This window comes from Erpetoichthys calabaricus, chromosome 18 (assembly GCF_900747795.2).
Source record: "Erpetoichthys calabaricus chromosome 18, fErpCal1.3, whole genome shotgun sequence".
NCBI classification, from domain to species: Eukaryota; Metazoa; Chordata; class Cladistia; order Polypteriformes; family Polypteridae; genus Erpetoichthys; species Erpetoichthys calabaricus.
The window spans coordinates 79,968,358-79,981,126 of record NC_041411.2 but is presented as its reverse complement, the minus strand read 5'-3'; the positions used below and the strand labels follow the sequence as shown (position 1 = coordinate 79,981,126).

At 44.0% G+C, this 12,769-nt stretch overlaps 1 protein-coding gene and 1 long non-coding RNA gene across 2 annotated transcripts in view; both read left to right on the top strand.

The window, feature by feature from the left end:
* The window catches only part of LOC114668530 (protein FAM3D-like), a 36,697-nt gene extending 25,233 nt beyond the window's left edge, over positions 1-11,464 (top strand). Inside the window, exons 10-11 of the mRNA XM_028824324.2 lie at positions 6,454-6,580; positions 10,945-11,464. Coding sequence (XP_028680157.1) covers positions 6,454-6,580; positions 10,945-11,031 — 214 coding nt within the window. The 3' untranslated portion in view covers positions 11,032-11,464. The remainder of the gene's footprint in view (positions 1-6,453; positions 6,581-10,944) is intronic.
* On the top strand, positions 3-6,447 carry LOC127526219 (uncharacterized). The gene is made up of 3 exons (XR_007933858.1): positions 3-5,659; positions 5,838-5,875; positions 6,046-6,447. It is a non-coding gene; the product is annotated as an uncharacterized LOC127526219 (long non-coding RNA).
* Positions 11,465-12,769: the final 1,305 nt, after the last annotated feature.

Genomic DNA, 12,769 nt, shown 5'->3' with positions numbered 1-12,769 from the left:
GTATTGGATTTTCTGCGGATCTCTTCATGCGCCTTTGTTGTCCAAAATGTCTGACCATAAAATCCTTGATGAGTTGCTTCACTTTTTCACGCTTCTTTCCAGAGTTTGTTTAAAGAAATTAGAGAGGTACAGTGGGGTCATGATCTGACTGTGATCTAATTATGGGGGGTCATGATCTGACTGTGATCTAGCTATGGGGTCATGATCTGACTGTGATCTAGCTATGGGGGTCATGTTCTGACAGTGATCTAGCTATGGGGGGTCATTATCTGACCGTGATCTAGCTATGGGGGTCATGATCTGACCGTGATCTAGCTATGGGGGGTCATTAGCTGACCGTGATCTAGCTATGGGTGCATGATTTGACAATGATCTATTTATGGGGGTAATGATCTGACCGTGATCTAGCTATGGGGGTCATGATCTGACCATGATCTAATTATGGGGGTCATGATCTGACCATGATCTAATTATGGGGGTCATGATCTGACTATGATCTAGCTATGGGGGTCATGATCTGACTATGATCTAGCTATGGGGGTCATGATCAGACTATGATCTAGCTATGGGGGTTATGATCTGACTGTGATCTAGCTATCGGGCCCTTGATCTGACTGTGATCTAGCTATCAGGCCCATGATCTGACTGTGATCTAGCTATGGGGCCCATGATCTGACTGTGATCTACCTATGGGGGTCATGATCTGACTATGATCTAGCTATCGTGCCCATGATCTGACTGTGATCTAGCTATCGTGCCCATGATCTGATAGTGATCTAGCTATGGGGGTCATGATCTGACCGTGATCTAGTTATGGGGAGTCATTAGCTGACCGTGATCTAGCTATGGGTGCATGATCTGACAGTGATCTAGCTATCAGGCCCTTGATCTGACTGTGATTTAGCTATCGGGCCCATGATCTGACTGTTATCTAGCTATGGGGCCCATGATCTGACTGTGATCTAGCTATGGGGGTCATAATCTGACCGTGATCTAGCTATGGGGGTCATGATTTGACCATGATCTAGCTATGGGGGTCATGATCTGACCATGATCTAGCTATGGGGGTCATGATCAGACTATGATCTAGCTATGGGGGTCATGATCTGATGTGATCTAGCTATCATGCCCATGATCTGACTATGATCTAGCTATCGTGCCCATGATCTGATAGTGATCTAGCTATGGGGGTCATGATCTGACCGTGATCTAGCTATGGGTGCATGATCTGACAGTGATCTAGCCATGGGGGCCATGATCTGACTGTGATTAATAATTACATAATTAATTACATCTGAATTAATGACATCATAATTACATTAATTACGTCTTTCCTGAAGAAGGGGCCTGAGTTGCCTCGAAAGCTTGCCTATTGTAATCTTTTTTTTAGATAATAGTCGCCAATAACAGGTGCCATTTTGCTTGACTTCTCACTACATGCATTGTTCTGTAACGATTTACAAGCAAAATCAATCATTTTGAAATTGGACGAATCTTTTGGAATCACCCTGTAATATTTGGCATGGGGCGAACAACGTTAGCTCTTCACCAGACATCGGCTTTGGAGTTTTGCCCAAAGTGTTCATTTTTTTTGGTCTCGTCCTACCAGCGACTGTTTGTTTTTTTTTTCTCCACTTGCTCTTCCTTTTAAATTGAGAGGGGCTTCCATCTGGCCACCCGCCCATAAACACCCTGATTGATGGAGCGTGTTGTTGAGATGTTTGTCCTTCCAACGAGTTCTCAGCAGTGGACTTGGACATCTCTGTCCAAGTGATCGTTGGGATTTTTCTTTTGGTCACCTCTTTGACCCGAGACCCTCTTCTACCTGCCCGGTTACTCGGTTCGGTCAGACAGCCAAACTCTCGACAGAGGCCCACTGCTTCCAAACGGTTTTCCATCTAACGATCATCAAGGTCACTGGGCTCTTGGGAACGCTCAAAGCTTTACAAATGGGTTTAGATTACATTAGACAAAAGCTTACTATAATCCCAGTCGGGGAAGGAAATTCGTTCATTATTCCTCTCGCCATGATGCTTTGCCTCGCCACAATTCGATCACCGAGGTCTACAGGGAGTTCCGTGGAGTTCATGGCTGCCCACCATCATCCGTACTGCTGACTCAAGAAGCAATTAAAGACCCATCTGTTTTGTTGAGTATCTGTCTAATTGCAAAGGGAAAAACGAAAACTTGGTGCTGCGATACTTGATCTTCTTGGCTATTGTAGTGTAATTGCTTTATTGATTATAAACGTCGGAGTTTTGACATTTTGTCATTTGTGGCAATCAACTTTAGCTACCCGCCCTATTAACACTTGCTGAACAAACAGGCCCTAAGCCTAATGTTACTCAATTGTGCACCTCTTTTGTAAGTCGCTTTGGATAAAAGCGTCTGCTAAGGAAATAAATGTAAATAGTGTCAATTTAACACAGAGACAACGTCAAAGGCTTGGGGGGAATCCCCCTGTACACCGTAAGTGTCGGGCAAAAGGAAATACGTCTTTACAGGCTGGAGTCCAAAACAGAACTGAGTACAGCAAAGAGAAGGCGGCACATGTGGGCGGCTGAAGGAAATGACGTCATGAGTCTGTGGCATTCTGGAACCGGAAGTGACGTCAGCAGGAGGCGGGGTCTGCTGGGGCGGAACCGGAAGTGGTGGTTAGGCTAAGGGTTCTTCTGTTGTTCTGCAGAGAGAGAGAGGAGAAGAGTTAGAGGACAGCGCCAACCCCTGGTCCGGCGGGCAAACGCACTTCTTCGAGCCCGTTAACTGTCTCCTGTGACAATAGTTATTGACCTGACATGCGTTATGAATTGTGGCATCTTCTATACGCAGGGACACGTGTGCTTCCAAAATGATGTCCAGTCAGGTGGGCTCCAGTCAAGTTCTAGAAACATCTCGAGGAGAACGGCAGCAAACGGGAGGCCCCTGAGCACCGTCTTCTAAGGAATGAGAGATTTTGAGTTTGGGATTTTTAATCGTCCTGCAAACTTTGCTGAAGACATGTTTTCACTCTGTTATGTGCCAAGGAGCGTACGTATCCATTTAAAATTAAATTTAATGTCAGTAAATGTAAAGTGCGACACGTCTGTGAATGTAAAGAATTACAAATAGGAAGTGAGGTTTGAATACACAATGGGCGGTTGGAAAATCGAGAGCCCACCTCATGAGAAGGATTTAGGAGTCGTAGTGGGCTCTAAGCTATCAACTTCCCATTAGTGTGCAGAAGCCACGAAGAAGGCTAACAGAATGTCAGGTTATATAGCGCCTTGATGTGTGCAATACAAGTCACAGGAGGTTCTGCTCAAGCTTTATAACACACTGGTGAGGCCTCATCTGGAGTTCTGCGTGCAGCTACAAAAGGACATAGCAGCACTAGAGAAGGTCCAGAGAAGAGCAACTCGGGCTGAGTACGGGGCGACAGGGGAAAAGATTAAAAGAGCTGAGCCATTACAGAGATGAAGAGGAGACAGGAGTGAAGTGACTACAATGATGAAGGGAATTAGTCCAGTGGATCGAGACGGTGACTTTAAAATGAGATGAAATCGAAAGTCCACCTTATGAGAAGGATTTAGGAGTCGTGGTGGACTCTAAGCTATCGACTTCCTGACAGTGTTCAGAAGTCATGAAGAAGGCTAACAGACTGTCAGGTTATATAGCGCCTTGATGAGTGGTGAGTACAAGTCCAAGGAGGTTCTGCTCAGGCTTTATAACACACTGGTGAGGCCTCATCTGGAGTCCTGTGTGCAGTTTGGGTCTCCAGGCTACAAAAAGGACATAGCAGCACTAGAGAAGGTCCAGAGAAGAGCAACGAGGCTGATTCAGGGCTACAGGGGAAAAGATTAAAAGAGCTGAGCCATTACAGAGATGAAGAGGAGACAGGAGTGAAGTGAGTACAATGATGAAGGGAATTAGTCCAGCGGATCAAGATGGTGACTTTAAAATGAGATGAAAGCGAAAGTCCACCTTATGAGAAGGATTTAGGAGTCGTGGTGGACTCTAAGCTATCGACTTCCTGACAGTGTTCAGAAGTCATGAAGAAGGCTACCAGAATGTCAGGTTATATAGCGCCTTGATGTGTACAATACAAGTCACAGGAGGTTCTGCTCAGGCTTTATAACACACTGGAGAGGCCTCATCTGGAGTCCTGGGTGCAGTTTGGGTCTCCAGGCTACAAAAAGGACATAGCAGCACTAGAGAAGGTGCAGAGAAGAGCGACAAGGCTGATTGAGGGCTACAGGGGATGAGTTATGAGGAAAGATTAAAAGAGCTGAGACTTAAGAAGATGAAGAGGAGACCTGAGTGAAGTGTTTAAAATGATGAAGGGAGTTAGTCCAGTGGATCGAGATGGTGACTTTAAAATGAGTTCATCAAGAACATGGGGACACACACAAACTTGTTATGGGGAATTTCGTACAAACATTGGGAAGTTTTTCTTTACACAAAGAACCACAGACACTTGGAATAAGCGACCAAGTAGTGTGGTGGACAGTAAGACTTTAGGGACTTTCAAAACTCAACTTGATGTTTTTTTTTTTGGAAGAAGTAAGTGGACAGGACTGGCGAGCTTTGTGGGGCTGAATGGTCTGTTCTCGTCCAGAGTGTTGTAATGTTCTGACACAGCGCCCTGCCGCACCCAACATGACCAAATCAGAACCCGAGCACAGCCATGAAACGGGTGACCAAATTCTTTTTCCCAGATTTGCGCCTAAAATGGCGTAATCGTTCAGACTGTGTTATGCTATTAGATATTGGGGGAAAATTTTTTTTTAGCTTGCCGTAAAGTGGTCTGACTACGATAGTAAAAGTCGATGGAATTGAACAAATGAGGCATTGAGACTCCAGCGTGACGATGCCCCGTTACACACATTGAATGGCGGCACAGTCACCAGCTCTCAAGGGTGAACTCTGGGATCAAATCAAATCTGTACTCGGCCTGCCCTTTAATATCACAAAATCCGAGACCAAACGCTTCACGGGCTGTGCCCAAGTTCACAGAGGTCTGTGCCTGTCTACCCAAATCACACCTGTGTGACAGCTGGGCATCCATCCGTCACTGGATCTGATTGACATCTGAATCCCTCCGCTCTTCGGTCACTGTGTCACTTGAAACAACAACACAGCTGACTCTCCTTGAAGCGTCTGCTGCTGGCCCCCTGGGACACTTGGGAATGGCGGACTAAGCACCTCATCTCTGTGCCAGCCAGCTGTTCTGCGATGTTATTCAACAGGCCATCAGAATGTCTAGTTGGACAAGTCTCATTTTTGGTTCACTTTATTTTTTTGATTGTTTAGTCATATTTGTATGTCATGACAGTGACTTTGGACAATGCTGAGCTGCCACACTTTCATTTCAGTCTGGGCAGAGTGCGGGCTTAAGAATGCCATTAAATGTGTGCAATAACACACTTGTACAAAAGACACAAAGTATACAACAAAACCACATAAAGACACCGATTTGATGGGAGAGCAACCTCCATCGATGAACCTGTCATGGTGTGCAGCCATGTGTTCTGTTGACCTTAGTGACAAGGTGACCCTTTACAACCCTTAGTGACAAGGTGACCCTTTTCATGGTTCTGTAAACCTTAGTGACAGGGTGACCCTTTTTGTGGTTATGTCGCCCTTTGTGACAAGGTGACCCTTTACGACCCTTAGTGACAAGGTAACCCTTTTTGTATTTGTGTCACCCTTAGTGGCAAGGTGACTCTTTTCAACCCTTAGTGACAAGGTGAGCCTTTTTGACCCTTTGTGACAAGGTGACCCTTTTTGACCCTTTGTGACAAGGTGACCCTTTACAACCCTTAGTGACAAGGTGACCCTTTTTGACCCTTAGTGACAAGGTGACCCTTTTCGTGGTTCTGTAACCCTTAGTGACAGGGTGACCCTTTTTGTGGTTGTGTTGCCCTTTGTGACATGGTGACCCTTTACGACCCTTAGTGATAAGGTGACCTTTTTCGTGGTTGTGTCACCCTTTATGACAGGGTGACCCTTTTCGACCCTTTGTGACAAGGTGACCCTTTTTGTGGTTATGTCACCCTTAGTGACAAGGTGACCCTTTTCAACCCTTAGTGACAAGGTGACCCTTTTCGACCCTTTGTGACAAGGTGACCCTTTTCGTGGTTCTGTAACCCTTAGTGACAGGGTGACCCTTTTTGTGGTTATGTCGCCCTTTGTGACAAGATGACCCTTTACGACCCTTAGTGACAAGGTAACCCTTTTTGTATTTGTCTCACTCTTAGTGACAAGGTGACTCTTTTCATGGTTGTGTCACCTTTTTTTGGCCAGTAGGCATTTACCCGAGACTGTAGGCGACGATGACGAGTGACATGTTTGACCCTCATCTGCCCCTCGTCCTCCTTCTGTCTGGTCGGTGTGGTCCTCAGACCCCCTTTTTCTTCCACCACCGCCAATATGTGAAGCGTTAAGAAGAGTCTGTCCTGTCGTTTTGCCTTTCAGAATGAATGATGAAATCAGGGACATCTTTACGAGCTTTGGAAGTCAATTTATTAAGTCGGTGAAATTCAGGGATAATTGGATTTTTGTGGGAGCTCCGAAAATCAAGAGCACCTCGCCATTTGAACAGGTAAGTAAACTGCTTTGTATTTTATTGCTTAAAAGAATTACAGTCACGGGAGTGGAGAGGTTTGCGAGTAGTGCAGTTAAAGTCACTTTGTATGACAAAGTCCGCCTGTCCACCTCTGTGCCTGCTTACTTCATTCAGTTTAGGGTTGCCCATCCAGCTAGCATCGGGCACAAGACAGGGAATGATAACCACATGCCACCCGGCTCAGGAGGAACTACAGTAAGTCTAAGCAGGTCAGCATTTCTATGGAACTGGTGTGTCATGTGACGTCATCTTCATGATGGCTTTAAAATGTCACTTTGGACATTCTGGTTCAATCGAGAACTAGGATAACGACGGTGACCTTTACGTGTGATTCGTTTTCGCTTCTCTTACTGGTTCGAGTTAAAGAAAAATTTACCTGAAATTACGACTACAGTTTAGGGTTTTTGTGATTAGGTAATGAAGTCCCGTTTGACACACACGCTAATTCTTCTTCTCCACAGAACGCTTTTGCTTCATAAAGCCACAAATTTCCATGATCTATGCCACCACCACATTCTCCTTATTTGCACAGTAAGGTGGCACTAGTGGGCTTGTTTCACAGCCCATCCTGGTCATTGTCAGTGCGAAATTAACCCCCCCCCCATTTGTGCATGGATTATTATTTTCAGGTACCCCACTTTTTATCGCATATCCTCAAAGATGTGCCTGTCTGAAATTTTTTTTTGGATCCCAAATTTGCCCAAGTGTAGCAAAGTGGGCTATGTGACGTACTGGCACTCCACTCAGAGCTGCTTCATGTTATATTGTATTATAATCCGTCCATCCATTATCCAACCCGCTATATCCTAACTACAGGGTCACGGGGGTCTGCAGGAGCCAATCCCAGCCAACACAGGGCGCAAGGCAGGAAACAAACCCCGGGTAGGGTGCCAGCCCACAGCATTGTATTATAATGTCACATCTCAATCAAGGAGTGGCACAGTGGTAGCCCTGCTGCCTCACAGTATGGAGACTGTGGTTCACATCCCGAGTCCTCTCTGTGTGGAGTTTGCATGTTCTCCCAGGGTCTGGTGGGTTTTCCTCCCACAGTCCCACAATTAGGTGCGTTGGTGTGTGTTTGTGTTTGCCCTGCAATGGACTGGCACCCTCTCCAGGGGGGTTAATCTTGGGGTCTTGCACCCAATGCTAGATGGGATTGGCCCACATGACCCTGTTCAGGAATAAAGAGGGTTAGAAAATGACATGACATCTCATTCAAAGGAGGCACAAAACCCACCCTTCTACATCGGGGACAATGTAGTGTCAACAGTTTTGTTGGAAAATCCACAGAGACGTGGAAAAAATGCAGACCGGGTGGCCACTGGATCCATAAGACGCCAGCCTGAACCACTGCAGAGTGCGACCTGCGCCCCACTCTTATGGTGCCACTTTTGAGAATGTGATCCATCAATCAGTTTAATTTTGGGCGCATGATGTTGGACTTGAAAAGCTGAGCAACTGCTGCGCATACCAGGCATCGAGCATTAGATTGGCAGGGCCATTTGTGTTCCCCGAAGTAGGCAGGGCGTGTCACCATTTCTTAATAATATGACATTCTCAAACATATTTAATCAAGTCCAAAAAAATATTTCTAGTTTTTTTTTTTTTTAATGTCCTATTCCAAATGTCAATTAACGTTGGTGACACCCACGGTACACTTTTGTGTTTTATATTTGCAATTACTTTAGATCAGTGTGTGGGAGATCTGTGCCCATATTTATCAAGCGGGTCCAAACCGGCTCAAAAATTGCAGAGTGGCGCAAATATGGCCCTGCGGTTAAATTGTGACGTCATTCATTGTCAAGCGTGAACTCCTGCTCCTCGCTGGCAGGGGGTGCAGGACGCTTAAGAACTGCTTCATATGGCCTACTCTGGGGTGGGGCACATCCTCATTCTTAATGCAATTCCTGGGAGTAATTCTGACATACTTGGTAGATTCGGGCACTGCTTTCACTTTGACATTAAAGAGTCTTTTTCTGCCAATCAGCGTCGAAATGGAAAAATGCGATTCAAAGTTATATAACGATAAAATGTGAAAGCTTCCAAGAGGGTGAATACTTTTTGTTTTAAACACTTGTACTGATCTATCAATTGATCAAGCCTTTTATTATGTCTTCATCTATAATACTAGCTGTCGTATCCAGTTAAGACTGTTGAAATCTAAGTAATCAACGTACACCTCAACATTAAACTTTCACGGTGCACCATGTCATGCTTACGTGTCTGTCACATACCATTTGGTATGGAATTCGTAAAAGCAGCGTTAATGTTTGTGATGTGCCATCTGTTGGAATGAAAAATACAATGCATTTTATTACTAAAATGTTTGTGATGCACTATCTCTTGGAATGACAAAAAGCAATGCTTTTATTTACTAAAACAAGCAAAGACACAAAAAAGAAAAGAAGCAAGAGGAGGAAATAACAGATGTTTGTGGTGAGCCATCTGTTGGAGTGACAAATGCAATGCATTTTATTCCTAAAATGTTTGATGTGCCATCTCTTAGAATGACAACTGCAATGCCTATGTCTCTGTCATATGCCATTTGGTATGGGATTCGTAAAAGTAGTGTTAATGTTTGTGGTGCGCCCTCTGTTGAAATGACAAATGCAATGCATTTTATTACAAAAATGTTTGTGATTGACCATCTGTTGGAATGACAAATGCAATGCACACATCTGTCAACACATCTGTCATCTGCTATTTGGTATGGAATTCATAAAAGCTGGGTTAATTTTTGTGACGTGCCATCTGTTGGAATGAAAAATGCAATGCCTATGTCTCTGTCATATTACGTTTGGTATGGGATTCATAAAAGCAGTGTTAATGTTTGTGATGCACCCTCTGTTGGAATGACAAATCCAATGCACACATCTGTCATCTGCTATTTGGTATGGAATTCGTAAAAACTAGGTTAATTTTTGTGACGTGCCATCTGTTGGAATGAAAAATGCAATGCCTATGTCTCTGTCATATTACATTTGGTATGGGATTCATAAAAGCAGTGTTAATGTTTGTGATGCACCCTCTGTTGGAATGACAAATCCAATGCACACATCTGTCATCTGCTATTTGGTATGGAATTCGTAAAAACTAGGTTAATTTTTGTGACATGCCATCTCTTGGAATGAAAAATGCAATGCCTATGTCTCTGTCATATGCCATTTGGTATGGGATTCGTAAAAGTAGTGTTAATGTTTGTGGTGCGCCCTCTGTTGAAATGACAAATGCAATGCATTTTATTACAAAAATGTTTGTGATTGACCATCTGTTGGAATGACAAATGCAATGCACACATCTGTCAACACATCTGTCATCTGCTATTTGGTATGGAATTCGTAAAAGCTGGGTTAATTTTTGTGACGTGCCATCTGTTGGAATGAAAAATGCAATGCCTATGTCTCTGTCATATTACATTTGGTATGGGATTCAAAAAAGCAGTGTTAATGTTTGTGATGCACCCTCTGTTGGAATGACAAATCCAATGCACACATCTGTCATCTGCTATTTGGTATGGAATTCGTAAAAGCTGGGTTAATTTTTGTGACATGCCATCTCTTGGAATGAAAAATGCAATGCCTATGTCTCTGTCATATGCCATTTGGTATGGGATTCGTAAAAGCAGTATTAATGTTTGTGATGCGCCCTCTGTTGGATGGACTATTGCCATGCATTTTATTACAAAAATGTTTGTGATGGGTCATCTGTTGGTATGACAAATGCAATGCATACCTCTCTATCATATGCCATTTGGTATGGAATTCATAAAAGCGGCGTTAATGTTTGTGATAAACCATCTGTTGGAATGAAAAATGCAATGCATTTTATTACTAACATGTTTGTGATGCACCATGGCAAATGCAATGCATTTTGTTCCTAAAATGTTTGATGTGCCATCTGTTAGATTGACAACTGCAATGCCTATGTCTCTGTCATATGTCATTTGGTATGAGATTTGTAAAAGCAGTGTTACTGTTTGTGGTGCACCCTCTGTTGGAATGACAAATGTAACGCATTTCAGTAATAAAATGTTTGTGATGTGCCATCTGTTGGAATGACATAGGCAACTGGAAGGATACACGGACAGACACACACAGACACTTACCCATCAATTAAGGTGGATATTATCTTAAATTGTGTTCATCCACTGCATCCCTTAACTGAATGAAGCAGGCTTGATAACTGAGTGGAGGGATGGATTTACAAAATGCTTCTACCAAATAATAACTGATCGCTGCTCTAAACTGTGACTTGCTCGTGTTTCTGATAATTTCATACAAAGACCTGGTCACATACAGTAATCCTCTCTTAGAAACTGAAGTATTTCTTTGTCTTTACAGCACCTGGAAAATAATAAGGAAACCAACAAATACGATGGCTGGCCTGAGATGTTGGAAATGAACGGCTGCATCCCAAGAGCATTTTAGACAAATTTTTGCTTTTCAACAAAGGCAAGTGGGTTGGTGTGAAATGTGCTAAAATAACCGAAGCTCCAAAATAAGATTATCATTTTTGATTTGTTCGTATTTTTCATGGAGGCTTCCACCATTCCTATGAATATATGTTTTTATACGGTATAATTATTTTTTTTTCCCCCCACACAATTAGGAGACAGACTTTTTACACAAAATAACGAGATGACTCTCCCTCCCCATAAGATGCCTTGCTGTTTGTTTCTAAACTCTGTTGTTTGAATCTGGGGTCAGCATCAAGAGGGGGCTTCAAGCCGAATGGCTAAAGAAACACAAGAGTGATGTTGATGCTGTTCTGTTCCACTCCGCTGTTGGGAATGCCATTTGTTATGTTTCATGTGCTTACCTGTTTATAGGGCTGTTTTATTAAATAAATTGCTATTTTGAAGTCCTCTTGCAGTAGGTGTGTTGTTATAATGTGATGTGTGTGTGTCAGACTGATTGATAGATAGCTAGCTAGCTAGACAGACGATTCTTTATTTATGCCCAAAAAGAAATTTACATTTTACAGAAGCTCAAATACACAAACACACACCACAGTGAGCCATGTTCAAGAAACCAGTTGGAGATGATCTGAGCTTTGTGTCATGAAGATGGGGACAGTGCGGTCATGAAGGATGGACATGGTCAGTGACAATACTCAGGTAGGCTGTGACATTTTAAACGTGGCCCAGGTGCCCAAAGTGTGCCAAGAAAATATCCTCCATACCATTACACCACCACCACCAGCCTGAACCGTTGATACAAAGCAGGATGGATTTATGGCTTCATGTTACTGACGCCAAATTCTGACCCCACCATCTGAATGTTGCAGCAGAAATCGAGACTCGTCAGACCAGGTAACGCTTGTCCAATGTTGGTGAGCCCATGTGAACTGTAGCCTCAGTTGCCTGTTCTTAGCTGACAGGAGTGGCACCCGGTGGGGTCTCCTGCTTCTGTAGCCCACCTGCTCCAAGGTTGGTCGTGTTGTGTGTTCAGAGCTGCTCTTCTGCATACCTCATTTGTAACGAGTGTTTATTTGAGTTCCTGTTCCCTTTCCATCAGCTCAAACCAGTCTGGCCATTTTCCACAATAAGGCATTATGGACCAGAGAATGGCCGCACACTGGATATTGTCCCTTTTTCAGACCATCTTCTGTAAACCCTGGAGATGGTTGTGCGTGAAAATCCCAGCAGTTTGTGAAATACTCCAAGCAGCCCGCCTGGCACCAACAACCATGCCACGTTCAGAGTCACCTTTCTTCTTCTCCATTCTGATGCTCAGTGTGAACTTCGGCAGCTCATCTTGACAAGGTCTATGTGCCGAAATGCATTGAGTTGCTGCCATCTGATTGGCTGGTTAGATATTTGCATTAAGAAGCAGTTGAAGGGTGTACCTAATAAAGTGGCCGGCGAGTGTATGTTTGTCCCACAATGGGCTGGTGGCCTTTCTGTGGTGTGTTCCTACCTTGAGCCAGAGCTGTCGGGATGTGCTCCAGCTCCTTGTGTCTCTAATTGGGATAAGTGACTTTGAAAATGAATGTGTGTGTATGTGACTGGCACCCCCTTCCAGTCGATGCTGGCAGGAAGTGCCCCCACTCCCTGTGACTTGGATTGAGATCAGCAGAGACTGACATGGATGGGTGGGTATGTGGGTGAGAATGCCCTGCTAAGTCAGACACACACAGCGGACCAGTGGGCTTAGAAAATGGAAG